The sequence below is a fragment of the Pogona vitticeps genome, chromosome 4 (genome assembly GCF_051106095.1).
Source record: "Pogona vitticeps strain Pit_001003342236 chromosome 4, PviZW2.1, whole genome shotgun sequence".
Lineage (NCBI taxonomy): Eukaryota > Metazoa > Chordata > Lepidosauria > Squamata > Agamidae > Pogona > Pogona vitticeps.
In genome coordinates, this window is record NC_135786.1 from 62,696,111 (window position 1) to 62,714,905 (window position 18,795).

The 18,795-nt window shown below is 40.1% G+C and overlaps 1 protein-coding gene across 1 annotated transcript in view; it reads right to left on the bottom strand.

Moving 5' to 3' along the window:
* The window catches only part of EIF2B3 (eukaryotic translation initiation factor 2B subunit gamma), a 94,796-nt gene that overhangs the window by 21,923 nt on the left and 54,078 nt on the right, over positions 1-18,795 (bottom strand). Inside the window, exons 7-10 of the mRNA XM_020783330.3 lie at positions 15,469-15,599; positions 13,996-14,186; positions 9,561-9,638; positions 8,466-8,614 (exon numbers count right to left, since the gene is read on the bottom strand). Of these exons, the coding sequence (XP_020638989.3) occupies positions 8,466-8,614; positions 9,561-9,638; positions 13,996-14,186; positions 15,469-15,599 (549 nt within the window). The remainder of the gene's footprint in view (positions 1-8,465; positions 8,615-9,560; positions 9,639-13,995; positions 14,187-15,468; positions 15,600-18,795) is intronic.

An 18,795-nucleotide genomic window follows, 5' to 3' on the forward strand; every position in this document is an offset into this window, starting at 1 on the left:
AGACATTTCCTATGGTATAGCAGTCATGTAAACATGCAGCAAGATTGTGGCCAATGAAAAGAGGCAGGAGAGAAAGAGAAAGCAGAAAGTAAAATGTGGTTCTGGCTTTTTTTTTGTGATTCCAAGATTTCAGCAAGAATTCAGTTCTTTCATGACAAGTCAAATATATTTCTACCCAACACAAATAGGGTCCATCATGGATTCCCTATGTTAGTTTTGAGTATAACAGAGAAAAACACTTATTGCTAGATTTTCCAGCATGGTTCATTAACATATACATATGAAGGAACACCATGTCTCCACTTGCCAAAAGCTGGCTCAGAAAGCATTTTGTTGGTTTGATTTTTGCCTTTTCATATCTCCATGATGGATTACCCATGTGGACCCAGAGGCAAAGATTTTGTATGCAAACAGAACTGACTTGAAACTATGGCTTCTGGGAACATAAGCTGAGCACATCCAGCATTTAAGTAATACGCTCAAAATAAAACTGTATTAATCATACAACAAGATCAGGGATCCTGCCAAATATATCACTATTACCAGTGACATCAGTTTTACTCTGATGACATCCACAACTACTTTAAAACATATCATCTGGCAAGCTGGTTACACACCATAAGACAGGCAAGACCAAGTCGCTGCTGTGAGGACCTTAAACTCTCAAAGAACCACCCTATTATTCTGCCCACATTACTACAGATAATTGAATATTGTGCCTTTCACTTAAAGAACAGAGAAGCAGAGAAGAAGCTCCAAGTTAGCTGGGAAAGTAAGATTTTGGAACACTGCCCTATCCTAAAGTATTTGGACATCACTCTGGATTGAACCCTGACCTAAAAATTGTCTAAACACCAAACAGAAAGTTGCCTCCGGAAATAACATAACTGGAAAACTGGTTGTGTCAGACTGGGGTGCACACCCACAAACAATAAGAACATGAGCTTTGTCCCTGTGCTACTGCACAGCAGAATATGCTAGTGTCATATGGTACAAATTGGCACATGCTAAACCAGTGGATATACTGTAAGTCTTACTGAATCAAGCAGGATTATTGTGGCCTTCCTGAAACATATCCCTGTTGAAAAAGTCTATTATTTGGCTAGCACTGCCCCTCCAGAAGTGCATCGACAGCTGCTAGCAAATAATGAATTAAATAAGATACCCATCCACTAGTCAATGGCTAAGGTCAAGAAAGTTCTTTCTGCTTATATTCCAAGCTCTAAATATTAAACCGGAAGAGGGTAGGCTAAATCTATGCAGAAAACAAAAAATACACTTTGCCAAATGGATGAATGCTGAGGAGTGTCTCCCACCAGGACAAGATTCCAGCTGGACCATCTGAAAATGACTTAATAGACTTCAAAATGAAATAGGAAGATCAAAGAATAATCAAGTAAAACGGGGCTTCTTGAATACAGGACAAATTTGCTGTGACTGTGGAAAAATCCAATCAATGTAAATTTGGCTTCTTCTTCATATATGTCCATCATTTTAAATTGTGCAACACTCTAATACAGATAAAGATAGAACTGGATATTTCAATGCAGAGATTTTTAAACCGTCAATAATTATGAATTGAAGGGCACCATGGCAAGTAGCAACAGCAACCCTTTTCAGAGTTGACTGAGCATGTGACTAGACACCCAGACATTTCTAATAACAAGGTACTGATGATCTGTCAATTGTGTACCCCAAAGGTGTTTGCCTACATTCCTCTTACATGTCCAAAACTGAAATCTAAGTGGGAACTTGAAGTTTCTTTCACTACACGTTTCAATCTCCCCAAAAATCAAAATTAGGTATTATTAGGCATATCACACATAAGCTTAACAATTTAACCATCTTTGGTCTCAGGCTGTCTAGCAACAGCAACATGCTACCTAATTTCCAGAGAAGAAGCTGTGTTACTCTGCCTCAGGATGTTGGCAGAAGGAAAAAAAAAGGGGGGGAGGGGATACTGTAGCACTTCACAGACTAACAGATTTATTTCAAAATCCATTTCTTCAAAGACAGGGAGTACAAATACATGTCCTCAAAATTTATTCTATGATGGTGAAATCCATGTCCAGGTGACAGACAACAGATAAAGACAAAGTGACAATGGTTTGTTAACTCAGGAAATGGGACTTTGTTATGTGTTGTCAAGTTGCCTCTGACCTATTGCAACCCTATGAATATAGGGCTGAGTGGTCTCCAAAATGTTCTGTCCTCAACAGCCCTGCCCAGCTATTGTAAACTCAAGCCTGTGGCTTCCTTTAGGGAGTCAATCCATCACATATCTTCCTCTTTTCCTTCTGCCCTCAACTTTTCCTAGAATAATTGGGTTTTTATACCATTGAATCTTGCCTTCCCATGATGTGTCCAAAGTACAACAGCCTTAGTTTCATCATTTTTGCCTCCAGAGAAAGTTCATTCTTAATTTGATCTAGGACCCACATGCTTCTCACTTTAGCAGTCCAGGATACCTGCAAAGCTCTCCTACAGCACCATATTTCAAATGAATTGATTTTCTTCTATCAGCTTCCTTCACTGTCCAGCTTTCACACCCACACATAGTAACTGGAAAACAATTATGTGGATGATCTTGGCCTTGATCCTGTAATTACTGCACTCACTCCTGCATTAAAACAGGGAAATCCATTCTGTGAAAGACTCCACCCACATGATCAAGTAGGCAACATTATAACAAATGATACTCCTGTTAACAGCAGTGGCTAAATTGTAATGGTCAGTAGAAGAAAGATGGATTTATCATTTTTAGGAATCCTTTCTTCCCTCTAGTTTCATTTCTGCCATGTTTTTCTTGCCTGTGTGAAAGATGGGCCACACTGCCCTCTGTACGAGGGGGTGCTGATAAGTACTGAACCTTTCCCAGAAAAAATTGAGCTAGGAAGCTGTAACTGCCACACTATTCTACATATTCCCCCAGGAAGTCAATGCACTTGCAACATCTGTCCTGCAGTTTCTTAAATCCCTGCAAATAAAATTCTTCCGACTGCTGGTGTAACCACTCATTTGCAGCAATAGTTGTCTCCAGAACACTCCCAAATCATTGTCCCTTTAGGTGTTTTTTTGAGTTTGGGAACAGATAATAGTCAGAAGGAGCCAGGTCAGGAGAATAGGGTGGATGAGGCATGACTTGAAAGCCTAAGGATGTCGGTTTTGTCATTGTTTCACCTGCAGTGTGTGACGAGCTATTGTCTTGCAATAGGATGACATTTTTGGAGAGCTTTCCTCAACGTTTTTCCTTGATGTTTTGCCTCAACTTCATCAATAAAGCACAGTAATATTTTGCATTGATGGCTCAACCCTGTTGGAGGTAGTCCATCAGCAGAACTCCCTTCTTGTCCCAAAAAACTCTTGCCATTTGTTTCTACACCGACCTTTGCACTCGGATCTTCTTTGGCCTGGGGGAACCACTGTGCCTCCATTCCTTAGACTGTCCCTTTGTCTCAGGATTGTAACAGTAGATCCATGTCTCATCACCAGTTACCAGTTTGCCCAGGAAATATGACTCATTTCTTGCAAAATGTTCCAAAACAGCCACCGATGACTCCACACATTTCCTCTTTTGTTTGGTTGTCCAAAGTTTGGGAATCCATTTTGCTGCCAGCTTTCTTACTTCCAAGTCATTGTGGATAATGGCACCAACTCTCACATGTTATATTCTCGGATACATAGCAATATGTCTGGCTGATATTCGGCGGTCCTCCATGATCATGTCATGGATGGCTTTCACATTTGCAGGCACAGAGACAGAAACAGGCCTTCCACTGGGTTTCTCAATTTCAACACCGAAACTGTCAGTTTTAAAATTGACAACCCAAAGTTTAACTGTTGCATATGAAGGGCCACTGTCACCCATAGTTTGTGACATTTCATCATGGATCTGCTTTGCACCTTTCCCTTGGAGAAACAGGAACTTGATTCTGGTCCTATGCTCTTCCACATCTGAACTCTTCTGGAGGTGCTGCCATGTTCACTTTTGGACCTGAACATGAAAGATTATTTATTTATTTATTATTTATTTATTTTATTTATATCCCGCCTATCTAGTCGATTAAGACCACTCTAGGCGGCTAGATAAGTTAAAATCATAGGTAGCTGATTTTTGCACCATTGAATACAGACAAAGTGGCCAATACACCTTATAGCTTCCTAGCTCATTTTTTTTCTGGGAAAGGCTCAATACTTATCAGCACCCCGTCGTATTATAACAAGTTCCAATATAATGCCATGGCTATGAACCACCCAAAGAGCTTTGATTATTGGATGACATAAAAATGAAGTTTAAATAAAATAAAATGAAATAAAAATACTGAGAAATAATCTTTCATTGAGCAGACATTTTCATTTTCATAGCAAAACTAGACATTAGCTAAATCATGTCTGCACAGCCACGGATCTGTAGAAAATGAGGATGGGTGAATGTGGGCCTGATTTAAGGAGCAAAAATGGTTAACAAGCCATTACAGTAGAATTCTCCACCAGCCACATCCTCCCTTCTGAGACCTCCTTCTGCCAACCAGGGCTCCAGTCTCAGAAGTGAGCTCACCTAAAAGAAGGGCACTCAGGCGGAGGGTCTGCAGGGACTTAAGCCCTAGAAGGAGAGAAAATGCATCCACATACATTATTTGCTCTTGAAACTGAGTTGCTATTCCCCACTTTCTAGGCATATGCAGAAAATTCAGATTTAAATATGCAGATCTGCTCCCATGCCATTACATCAATTTGGTTTCAAGAGCTCATAGTTGCACTTTAGAAGTGGACCTTTTTTATGCTCCAAATAATGAAAGCTCACTCACTATACTGAAAGAAGGCAATAGATGGACTAACGACTACTAACAACATCTTGCTGCCGAGCTCCTACTAATGAAGTTTTCCAGTCTTTCTATTGCTATGCACAGATCCTTCTGATCTATGCTAATAATTAAAGAAAAACCCAGTCTCCGTGATATTTGGGAGGATGAAGAATTGGCTCTATTTGGTTGCACTGGCTCCAGTGCAGGGATTCTGGTTATTTAAGCACCAACATCCTGAACAAGCCACACTAGAACAACTATGATCAATGCCCAATGTAACCCATACCCTTTAATTTGTTACATATGAATCAGAGGGAGCAGAAAGGATCCAACTACAGGAGGAATACTAGTCAACTTTCTGCCTTCAGTTGTTGCCAGAGACCATCACTGCTTGCGGCGTAAGTAGACTAAAAACAAGACAGAATCATACTAAAGTTTCCCATAGAAATAAAAACATTTGTGGAAGTAGTCTTTGCATCTTCTGAGACTGCCTGTTGCATGGTCAATTTCACAATAAGAAAGATAGGGGTCAACCCACCAAAAAGCTCACTCCAATTGTGCCATTACATTTATGCAACCACATAAAACAGAGGATTCTGGAAGTATCAAACATGCAGAGGCATATCACCTCTTAATCTAGGGACACTTCACACCCGAAGAAAGAAAGCCAATGCTCATTTCCAGCTGCTAAACAGTTTGAAGGATTCCTTAGAATCATAGAATAGTGAAGTTGGAAGGGACCTATAAGGCCATCAAGTTCAACTCCCTGCTCAATGCAGGAATACAAATCAAAGGATATCTGCCAGGTGGTTGTCTAAGTTTCTCTTGAATGCAAGTCCTTAAAGAAATGGGAGTGCCTGACCACCTTATCTATCTCCTGAGAAACCTATACGTGGGACAGGAAGCAACAGTTAGAACTGGATATGGAACAACTGATTGGTTCAAAATTGGGAAAGGAGTACACAAGGCTCTATATTGTCTCCCTGCTTATTTAACTTATATGCAGAATACATCATGTGAAAGGCTGGACTGGAGGAATCCCAAGCCGAAATTAAGATTGCTGGAAGAAATATCAACAACCTCATATATGCAGATGATACCACTCTGATGGCAGACCTCTTAATGAGGGTGAAAGAGGAGAGCGTAAAAAATTGTCTGAAGCTCAACAGCAAAAAAAAAAAAAACAAAGACTATGGCCACTGGTCCCATCATCTCCTGGCAAATAGAAGGGGAAGATATGGAGGCAGTGACAAATTTTACTTTCTTGGGCTCCATGATCACTAAACAAAAAAACAAAAAACCAAAGATTCTTTCATTAATTCTTTGTGTTCACCTCCACCCAAATAAGTCAGACATATAATAATATGTTTAATAATTATGGAGAAACAGAAAATAATCCTTTTAGCATTGCACTATGGTTAAACAAACAAACAACATAAAAAGATTCTGCTTTGCTGCATGTTCCAAATGCTTCTATATTTCTAAATTATATATTCTGAACATCGATTGAGAAAATGAGCTAATCATAACTTTAGGGAGAAGATAAGAGTCAGAAGGAAATGGAAAGGCTAAAGCTCTTCAAGGTTCTGTGGGGAGTGTCTGTGCAGGTGTGCAGAACCCAATTGTGCGACACACAGAGATCATGATGAGGAACCAGAACTCTATGGAGAAGACTGTCTTTCATATTTGAAACTGAATTTCTTATTCCCTGCATGATAGATGAATTTTAACCTCTGATGGTGTGGTTAAAGAGTATTTTCAAGCTGCTGGAAAACAGAATTGTGTAAGTCACATAGCCTGCTGTGAGCCCCATTAGCTAACTTGCTATCCTCAGGTATACTGGAAAATGCTGTATTTTTATCAGCTGTCAGGCTAGCCAGATTTTGTATGTGGAATGAGTGGGCCCTACCTTGTCCTTTGTCTCAAGCTGGCCTTGGTGAAGGATACCTTAGCATAAGAAGTAAAAGACAGTAACTCAAGTACGTAATAGTCCTGAATAGTCCTGATACACTTAAGATTTGTCTTCTGCCAAAGGACAGATGTTAATTCTATGTTTAGAAAGCACACACTGTTTTAAAACATACTTTTTTCTATACTGACTCTCCTTATCTCTTAAGCATTTTGTTTTTACCAACAGGCTCTTTTTCTGAAAGACAGAACTCATTACAGAATAGGAGTGCTATTTATCAACAGTAATTCAGTTTCACCAAGACAGCAAAATTGTATGAGATCAATTTACAAATGAACTATAGACTAGCTATTATTTCTGCCACTAAGGGATTTTGATTTATGACATGCTTCCAGTGACTCAAGTTTGGCATCGGGGAGCCAAACTCACCTGTAATTTAGTCCTATAAATGTAGTGTCGTCCATAGATTTGAAATCTTTTTCTTCCTCTCCTCCATCTGACCACATGACTACAAGTCAACTTCCCATTTCTCCATGGTCTCACCACTCCCATGAGGACTATTAACTAACTTCAAGGCTTGAAGTAGGAGGGGTCAATGAAAGTTTCCTCTTCACTGACACTAACAGGAAACAGCCTAGTAAAGGGAAGTTGAAGCTTCACACAGCAACAGTTATTCAGGTAGTGATTCTTCTTACTCAAATTACACAACTGTGCTGTGGGACTAAAAGAACAGAGCATCAATAGTTACTGAGGAAAACCCTTGCCAGCTCCACAAACAGAGAATGCAGCTTTCTGAGAACATCACCTGTGTGAGCCACACTGAAACAAATAAGAGATACTTCTATTCAATGTTTGTGTATTCTTCAGAGTGAGTGCTCTATTCCAAACATTGTAACCTTTCCTTATAAGGGAACTGCTGCAACCCCTTGATGATTTTGGCTACTTGTTTCTGCACGTTTTCCAGCTATAAAATATCCTTTTTGATGAAGGATTACCAGGATGGTCCAGAGTACTGCAACAGAAGCCATCAGATAGTTTTGTATAAGGCCATTTTGACAGTTTAATTTTAGGTTTCTTTCAAAATCTTCCCTTCATGGAATCTGTCTTTTTCATAGTAGCTGCACAGAGGATCGAGCTATCTGCCACAATCCAAAAGTCCTTTCTTGGCCAATTATTACCAGTTTTGACCTCATCAATGCATTTGTCAATTTTGAACCAAAGCATTTTGAGCATTCAAGCAAGCTACATTTGATGGATTATTGCTATCTACACACCTGTCGATATTCTCAAAGAATTCCAAAGGGCTAGTGAGATAAGAATTTATGGATGCCATACTGATTCTCCTTCAGCAAGATCTGACTTCTATGCCATTAATAATGATCCCCACTCATTTATCCAGAACAGATGTTAAGTCAAGCCCCTGTAACTTTCTGAATCCATATCTTAAACCTGGTGTTAAATCCAATCCTTCTGCATGAAATAATCTTTTTTTAAAGCTTACCAATATTACTATATGTCCACATGAGAATCTTTCCCATTATTAGTTTCACCTAACCAGTGTATTAGAATCATTATCCGTGCAGTTTGACAATTATTTCTCATTACCAGACTGCCTTCCAGTCTGGCGATGAAGCAGGAGGTTTCAACCAAGATCAACTGTACTTGGGATATTCTTACACCACTAGACATTGATGGCTCAATATTAAAAATGAAAACATGAAAACACAGATTACTTTGAGAAGATAACCTACCCTTCTTCTATTCTAACAGAGTTCATTATGATGCAGTTCGTAATTTTCACTTTGTCTTTGATTACGCATGCAGTACCAATCACAGAATGTTTAATTGAAGTCTTTTCTCCCACTTGTGTACCTGTGCCAACAATGCTATCAGATCCAACCTAGTGAAAAACAAAAGGAAAACACAGTCAAAATGGTAGAGTATTAAGCAGTCTTCCTGTAACCTCTTCCTGGGCTGCTTAGCTAAGTAGCACTCAGGTAAACTTAAGCAAAAATACTCAGGTAAACTTAAGCAAAATCAAACAGAGTATTGCTGAAAAGCAATGCCTTAGAGGTCTGCCTATTCCTCTTCAGTACTGGAAAACACATCAAAATTCAAACAAATCATCAGAAGATTATAATACAGTCACTGCTCAATCAGAACTATGTATACAGATTTGTGTGTAGGTGTGCCTTACAGGTACCATATTGGAGTAACTGTATTCAAATGATGAAGATCTCTGGCTACATCACTGAAAGCTGTGAGAAAACAGAGAAACAAGACAGCAGGATATAGCCATCCAGCTCTCTCTCAGAAGATATTTGTAATGATTTGACTAAAACACTTTGGAAGATGGACATACTCTGATCTGATTCAGGCACTTGTTGGGAATCTCATGCTCTCAAAATCTGTCACATCTTTTCTCTGCATACCTGGATGCAATACAGACACCTCTCAGTAATCACAGTTTCCTATTTTGTCTGAAACAGAGAAATACAGTTACTAGGTTGGAAACAAGCCAGCATCTTAAACAAGTGTTTGAAGGTACTTGAGGTCTCGGCTTGTTCTTATGGTGCTGACTATAGTTTGGTTGGTTCAGACAAAACAGGAAACTATAGCTGCTTGAAAACTTCTGTACTGCATTTGACCCAATGAGAAGGGAGAAGGGAAGTGAAACCATGCAAGAGCACAAGGGTCATTCATATCTCAGCTTGTCAGCCAACATATGACCATCTCAATGGGACATCTAACAACTTTCTACACATTTAATATGGAATTAAATTATGCAAAAAGTGCCCTTCCCCTTTTTGTTCCACCTTCCCATATGTGCAGTTGTTGTCACTCACCAAGCATTTGTCAACAATTTGGGCGCTACTGTGAACCAGAGGGTCTTCTGGACAAAGTAAAGAAAGCATCTTTGGAACCTGGAAGATGAAATTAATAGTCACAAGTTAATAGGCAAACATGCTGCTACACATTGTTAGATTGTATATAATTTTCACCACTCTCAATGTATACTGTAGTTAAAAAGATAAAGGTAAAGGTTCCCCTTGACAATTTCTCCAGTCGTGTCCAACTCTAGGGGGAGGAGCTCATCCCCGGTTCGAAGCTGTAGAGCCAGCATTTGTCCGTAGACAGTTTCCGTGGCCACATGGCCAGCGCAACCAGACACCAAACACCGTTACCTTCTCACCATAGTGATACCTATTTATCTACTTGCATTTACATGCTTTCAAAGTGCTAGGTTGGCAGGAGCTGGGACAAGTGATGGGAGCTCGCTCCGTCACGTGGATTTGAACAGCTGATCTTACGACCTTGCAGCCCAGAGGCTTTGCGATTTAACCCGCAGCTCCACCATGTCCCCATACTTACTGTAGTTAGTATTATATAAAATAAGATATCTGTAAATGTCTTTATATAATTTATAAACTGTAGATATTTATAAATTATCGTCAAGTGATTAAAACATACAACTATAAAGATGAACTGGATGGATGAATATATAGCCTATGCCATGTCTTGAAAATAATCTAGGTATTCAAAAACTGTGCAAAATAACAACATGCAATCCTTTACATGTTGTTTTTTAGTCGTGTCTGACTCTTTGTGACCCCATGGACCAGAGCACACCAGGCCCTCCTGTCTTCCATTGCCTCCCGGAGTTGGGTCAGATTCACGTTGGTAGCTTCAATGACACTGTCCAACCATCTCATCCTCTGTCGTCCCCTTCTCCTCCTGCATATCCTTTACATAGTTAACACTAAACTGAACTCCACATGGTAGTCAGCAGTACAATTAGCAGTATATCTTTTAAACAGAGTTTGGGAAAGTTACTCTTCTAGACTCCAACTCTAACTCTCAGAATATCAAAGTCAACATGGATACTATATATGCTGGCTGGGGAATCTTGAGAACTGTCATTCAGCATGGTATTTTCTAAGATCTGATAACAAGACAGCGATTTTGAGTTCATACTTCTGGATTCAAACCTTAGTTCATGGTAAAATCATAAGCAATCAATGGTTCTCAGCTTCTTTCACCCTCTTGCTTTAAAAACACGTGTAGCACAGGTGTATTTGTTGGGGACACAGGAGAGGACCTTCTCTATCCAGACTTTGAAACCCCTTCCCACAGGAGGCCAGGCTGATCCCATCTTTGCTGTGTTCCCACAAGCATGAGAAGACCTTTCCCTTCAGCCAGGCCTTTCTTTAGTGACTGACTTTCTAGGAGAGGTTTTAAAATGGTTTGTGTTTTGTTGCTCCTACATCTGTTTTTAGTAATGTTTTAACTAACATTTTTAATAACATGTTATTAATTCTTTTTAAATATTTGAATAATTTATTGTCTGTAGCTTTTAATATTGTGTTTTTAATTCTGTAAGCCACCTTCAGTCCTTTTTAGGAGAAACGTGGGATAATTTTTAAATAAAATAAAAACAGAACAGGATATAACAACAGCAAAAAATGATTGCAGAAGCTTAAAACGTGGAATATGGGGCCATGGGGCAAAAAGGGGAGGAACTGATTAAATCTTTCCTATAGTTTGTCCACTCAGAATTGTCCTCAAAAGTTGCTTTCTTATTACCTAATATTTCTGTAGAGCTTCAAATTATGTACACATTCAATAATGCAACTTAAAGTATTGTACTGTGCCTACTTGGTATTTGTTTGGAATATCTAAAGCAAGAATAGAAAGGACAACAGTCAGAAACACACTTGTGAAAAGAAACATTCAATATTGTTTCAGAGACAAAACAGATCTGTTAAAGTAATCATTTCTTATGCAAGTTCTGCTCCCTATATTTTAATCAAGAAATCAGTCACAGAAAATAAGCCCTAGTATGATTTTTCAAGATGCTCGTAATATAAGCCCTACCCCAAATATAAGCCCTAGTTAAGTGAAACCCCACCCTCCACCATTGTGCAGAAGAAGATAACGTGATTGTATCTGAATAAATGTAGATTGTTGTACATGAAAAAAGTCCCCTGAAAATAAGCCCTAATGTGTTTTTTGGAGCAAAAATTAATGTAAGACCCTGTCATATTTTTGGGGAAACACAGTACAGTACTGCCAGCAAACTCTATTCTTAATAAAACTGTAACGAGATATGCAAATACTTGTGCAAGTAGTATCCAAATACTGGACTTGGATTTGATATTTATGGAAGGTTAAAATGGGGTTTTTGGAAGTGATAGAAGCTTTGTACTAGCAAAATGAGAGCCAAATGTTTCAGATTATTGGAAGTTCCTTACTGCATTTGTTATTCTTTACATATTCTTTATACCTGCACTATTGTTGTAAGAGCTAAACAACAGACCTAGGTTTTTAATGTGCTATATTAAGCTACTAAAGAAGTTATTCCAAGGGTTACAGGATAAGCCATAATCAGCAGGAAAGGAGATACAAGAATATCAGGATAGCCAGGTTAAACTGATGGTGCACATACTTCAGTTCTAGAAGGTTCATAAAAATATACAAGAATATAGGAGAGTTTTCTTTTCACAACAGTCTTGGCTGAAGCTAGCAAGATGCATAAAGAATAGTTCACAAATATACTCAAGGCACATGTTAACTGAAGCGTACTACAGCATAAGCAGCCACAGAGAGTGAAGCAGTTAATACACAAAGAAAAATGAGAGAGGAAAGAAAGTAGGATTTTCAGAGAATATCTTAGCTTAAGCTTTTAGGCATTTTTCCCCTGGAAAAAACCACTTCCTTTTCTCAGAACAACTCCCTCCTGCTACCACCTGCCCACACAAAGGCAGCAGCAAACTTAAGAGGTCAACTGAATCAAGTAAGACATTTCCTGACTACAAGGGCAGGGAGGTAAACTGCTGTTCTGCTCCTGCTGCTGAAGCATTAGCAGCTGTTTTACAAATTCCTGACAAAATGTGTATTCTCACTGTCACACTGGTATATGTATCTGTTTCATAGTGCGCATTCACATGGAGAAGTTAGTGCCAATCCTGTCTCCTTCCCATGCAAAGACGTGATAGAAGAGTCACTGCAATCATGTCCATGCACTGTGCAAATAAATGGTATACATTCAGCATACAAGGGGTAAAAGAGGCTCAAGAGAATAACGCTACTGGTTGGGATTCTGCTTCTAAATTAATCCTACACTCTGACATGTATTCTATGGCATCTGGTTAAATTGGCTGACTGTTGAGTCAATTACAGTGGTTAAAGGAATCTTACATACTACAACAGCAGAGTGGCAAAACAAAAGAAAATATGCAGAAAGAGAAAAACACAACATGTACTAAAACTGGAAGACTTGGGGGAGACAAGTATCAGAATGGCAGAGGAAAAATACAGTTTCAGGCTTAGTTCAGCCTCATAGTTTCTTTAACAGGCTTTCAAACACATATACCTCCTTTCATTTTTCAACTCCTGTAGCTCAAATACTGCTACTAATGGGATCTTCTGTCTACCATTTTAACTATGCCACAGCACAGGCCCCAGCTAGCCTCTTCTCTCACAGGGCAGAACAATTTTCTGAGCAATACTTGTGTCTACCCATAAAAAAACAGTATCCCTTCAAAACATGTGCCACATTTGCCCATTCAGTATCCTCCTCCTGTGTAATGCAACCAAGATACAGAAGCTTGGCTTCAAACTCCTCCCATTGAACCAATCAATAATATCTTGATACCTTTTTTTAAAAAACCTACATCTGAAATCTATGAGTTAAAACAATAGTGGAAGTAAGTTGAGATTTGAGACAGATTGTATGTACACACACAGATGGAAGAATTAATAATATCAGTTTCTGGATGGATAATCAAAATAGGGTAGTTTAGGATGGAGTTCCATCATTCTGGTGAAAATGAACTTCACCAGCAGAGGCCATACTTCCACTAATGGAAAGTTCTACAGGTTTAGAACTATTACGTGAAGTGTCTTTACCAGTGATAGCTTTGGATCCATTCAGGATCTATTTCTGCACAGTACTTACCTTCGGTTGCAATGAGGAAGATTTTTAAACAAAACAAAACAAACCCAGTATACATCTGGGTTGGGATGAGCTGGCAGGGCTTTGGAAGCAATAGCTGACTATCAAACTTCCCTCCCTCTCCAACTGCTCATATTGGTGGCAAGTAGTATATTAATGCCTTTGGCTTGCACATTCATGACTACAGAATAACTGTCCATGTCAGATTCTTGTGACCATGCATTTTTCCTCCCTCAAGTTATTAAGTATCTCAAAATTTGTTTTAAGTGGCAACCAAGTATACAGATGTTCACACCATTATACTGAATATTGCTTTTTTGACCCACCTGTCTGTTAGCTTCCACATATAGACCAAGAGTGTTTACTCGGTAGCACAGCCCATCTTTCATGATGTGAACATAGCAACGTACTTTCCCTCCATGGAATGACTCTTTCACATCTCCTCTACGATTGTTCCAGCAAATTTTGTCTGTACCCAGTTCAAAGAGACTATCATCCTTCATGAAGCTATAGATGTCTGCAGAATATAAACAGGCATAACACAGAGGTCAGAGAGAATATTTTAACAAGTCATTTTTACAATGTTGATTTTTAAATACATAGTTCCTTGCACTGTAGAAAACAGACAGGACTGAAAAGCATAACAGCAAGTAGGAGATCTATTGAGAGCCAATCTCTTTATGCTAATATCCTTGAACATCATTTTACAGTGTCCAGGCCCCTCCTAATTTCTCTGATGCTCCCTGGCAATTTTCTAAAGGCCTTCCATTTCTTTTTCCCAGAGTTGGACTACTCAAATTTTTATTTTTCCTTAAACAGATATTTTTGAGGTAGTACAGTCCACAGCTGGTCTTGCCCCCACCTCCAGGGAAGTCTATCCCTGGATATAGGAGCAAGGGTACAACAAGGGCTGTAGCAATTTGTTCATTGGTTAACCTCATGGTTAGGAGAAAACAACCTTGATCAGCGAAGAAGTAACTGCAGGGAATTTACTTTTCTATAAATGCCAGAGAAATGTCTGATTTACTTGTGAGTTGCTCTGAGACTGCAGGAGGACGTCTCAGCTCTAGCCCCTGCAACCAGCCAAATAAACTGAGGCCACTGAGAACATGTTTCTTTGTTTCCCCAACAGTAACAGCATTAGAGGTTGGTTCAAATGGAACATAATACTACGGTTTTCTGCTACATTAACAAGAACTCATGACCTGGGGTCTCAGCAAGGGAAACGTCAACCTGTCATTTCAATATGAGATGTCCTCCTGCTTGGACAATAGGCAACTTCTTTGAACATGCCTGTACAAGTCTCAGTCTCTCATACAGCTGCAAGAAGATGTAAAGCTTCCGCTTTTATACAAATCAAAATTCCTAGTCAAATCTAAAATAGAGAGCTATGGCTTGTTTGAACTGTTCTGTTACAACCAAGATTCTGGTTTCTTGTAACAAACCATAGTTCTCCTAGTCAGAACTACAACTGAGAACTCAGACTTGTTTCTGGCATTGTCAAATTGATCTTCTTTTTCTGAGTTTCCTTGATCCTTCTTTCCTTTTGCCCCTTCTGTTTTAAAACTGCAAGCTTGAGGACAGAGATTTCTGTTTCATGTTGATTTTATGTACTAGCTTTAGAAACACTGACATGAATTGCCTGGGAAAACTTATTTTGTCTAAAGAGACAGAATAATAACATTTTATTTCATATATATTGATTATATCAGCAATCATTGCCCAAGAAGCATATTCTCTGATTCAATTTCTTCTACAGGTGCTGAAGTAGGCATTCTATTTGATGTTTTTGCACTAACCTGTTGGGTTTTGGTCCTTTTTCTTTTGGTCTTGCGTTTTGATGTTCTCCCCCTGTAGCAATGATGCAGGAGAGGAAAACTGCTTCCTAACCAAATAAGGAATCAGCTCACTTCTGATGGATGTAAATGACCTATGGAAATCAAAAGCAACAGAGAGAGAAAGAGAGAGAGATTGGGAAAACTGAGAAACCAGAAAGAAATCAGTTGTTTCCATGTGAAATGATGGTCAGATTGTTATCTTGGGATTTACATTGGACTCAGCATTTTGATATATAAGCCCTGAAGAACAGAGGAGAATGCACTCAAATTCAGAATCTTCTGCTCAGCCTCAGTGTGCCAGTTATCAAGCAAGTCAATGAACAGTGGCAACCCAAACTACTCCATTACTCAAGACAGGAGGAGAAGCACTGTCACTGACTTCCATGTTTACAGCCACTCCTTTGATGGCCTGCAGAGACCATCTACCAACTCTTTCCCCTTAAAATACAAAAAGTTCCAGCCTGTCTTAGCTTCTGATGCTTCTTTACAATGATGGACCAACAGGAAAATAAGAAGAGGAAGAAGAAGAGGTGCTGGAAGACTAGCTGCTGTCCTGTAAGAGGAGAGTGGCACAGCAGTAGCAAAGTGAAGCAAGTAGGATTAAGAAAGGAAAGAGCCAAAGCAGCCGCGATAGGATGCTCTTGCTTTTCTGCCACCCAAGGGTGCCACACTTTGCTTAATAACAGAGCCTGGTCTGCACTATACAGAGAAGGGAGGTCAGCTGGGCTATTTAAAGAATACCTGTTGTAGGATGGCAAACTGCCTTTCCTCCCTGTGATGCCGTACAGCTGGATGAACAGTAAGTGACCGGATCATATCAACAGATCTTAAAGCAGTAACTGCAGGGTTGGAAAAGGTTAGAACAGGGACTGTCCTTAATGGTTCTCTGGAAATGCCCTCCCATTAATTGACTACAATCATATCAGGAGAAGTTAGTGAGGCTTGTTGTACTAGAAACAAAGCATATTGCTGCTATAATTATGGCACTTATCATAAATATTTTAGTGTATCTTTTTATGTGACAACACTGAGGAAATGACACTTGGCTACAATGTAAAGCAGTGAGTATACAGCTTGTGCAACAGTGTAAATGTGCTATCCCCTCGAAATAACACAACATTAATGTCTAAACCGCTGGCAACAAAAGTGAGTACACCCCTAAGTGACAATGTCCAAACTGGGCACAAAGTGTCAATATTTTGTGTGGCCACCATTATTTTCCAGCACTGTCTTAACCTTCTTGGGCAGAGAGTTCACCAGAGCTTCACAGGTTGCCACTGGAGTCCTCTTCCACTCCTCCATGACGACATCACAGAGCTGCTGGATGTTAGAGACCTTGCGCACCTCCACCTTCGGTTTCAGGATGCCCCACAGATGCTCAATAGGGTTTAGGTCTGGAGACATGTGTGACAAACCCAGACCTACTGGGATCTGCCACACGTTAACTAAGCTGCCACCAACCATTCCCTATAAGAAGTCACACAGACCAGGGATGGATTTTTAACCAATAAAAGAATAAGGTTTATTTAATACAACACACAGGGAAAATAAAATGCTCAGGTGAATAAGATATAGTAACGTGGCTTAGTCTCATTCATACATGCATACAGTTTGGTTCACACAGAACCCTTAACTTGAAGCACAGACCCTGAACCTATCAGTTCTGGCTAACCAACAGACACCTGAACCTATCAGGTTGGTACTCTGACACACAGTAGTACCCTGTCTGACACACAGACTCCCACACCAGCTTCTTCTTCCCAGCTGCTGCTTCTTCCTTCTCAGCGTCTCCTGAACTTCACCACACAGGCTTCACATATATATACAGTACAGCCCCTCCTCCTGATGTCCCGCCTTCCACTCCCCATAGGATGGAACTTTCCCTCCAAACCCATGACAGACAGGTAACAGGTTGCCACTGGAGTCCTCTTCCACTCCTCCATGACGACATCACAGAGCTGCTGGATGTTAGAGACCTTGCGCACCTCCACCTTCGGTTTCAGGATGCCCCACAGATGCTCAATAGGGTTTAGGTCTGGAGACATGCTTAGCCAGTCCATCACCTTTACCCTCAGCTTCTTTAGCAAGGCAGTGTCATTTCGGAGGTGTGTTTGGGTTCGTTATCATGTTGGAATACTTCCCTGTGGCCCAGTCTCTGAAGGAAGAGGATCATGCTTTGCATCAGTATGTCACAGTATATGTTGGCATTCATGGTTCCCTCAATGAACTGTAGCTCCCCAGTACCGGCAGCACTCATGCAGCCCCAGACGATGACACTCCTGCCACCATGCTTGACACACTTGTCTTTGTACTCCTCACCTGGTTGCCGCCACACACACTTATTTATTTATTTATTTATTTATTTATTTATTTAATTTATATGCCGCCCACACTACCCAGAGGTCTCTTGGTCTCATCGGACCACAGGACATGGTTCCGGAAATCCATGTCCTTAGTCTGCTTGTCTGCAGCAAACCACATGCGGGCTTTCTTGTGCATTATCTTTAGAATAGGCTTCCTTCTGGAGTCCAATTTGATGCAGTGTGCGGCATATGGTCTGAGCACTGACAGGCTGACCCCCCACCCCTTCAACCTCTGCAGCAATGCTGGCAGCACTCATACGTCTTTCCCAAAGCTAGCCTCTGGATATGACACTGAGCATGGGCACTCAACTTCTTTGGTCGACCATGGTGAGGCCTGTTCTGAGTGGAACCTGTCCTGTTAAACCACTGTATGGTCTTGGCAACCATGCTGCAGCTCAGTTTCAGGGTTTTGGCAATCTTCTTATAGCCGAGGACATCTTTATATAGAGCAACTATTCATTTTCTCTGATCCTCAGATAGTTCATTACCATGAGTTGCCATGTGTAACTTCCAGTGACCAGTCTGAGAGAATGAGAGTGGTAATACCTGCTCCCCTTTCACACCTGAGACTTGTGACACTAACGGGTTTCATGACACCAGAGAGGGGAAATGGCTAATTGGGCCCAATTTGGACATTGTCACTTAGAGGTGTCCTCACTTTCGTTACCAGTGGTTTAGACATTAATGGCTGTGTGTTGCGTTATTCTGAGGGGATAGCGCATTTATGCTGTTACTCACTGCTTTACATTGTAGCCAAGTGTCATTTCTTCAGTGCTGTCACATGAAAAGATATACTAAAATATTTATAAAATATGAGGGGTTGTACTCATTTCTGTATATTTTTAAATTTCTCCTCTGTATAATCTGACCCAGTTAGTCAGTTTCTCCATCAGCACCGCTGCCCATACTTCATTCATGTACCTTT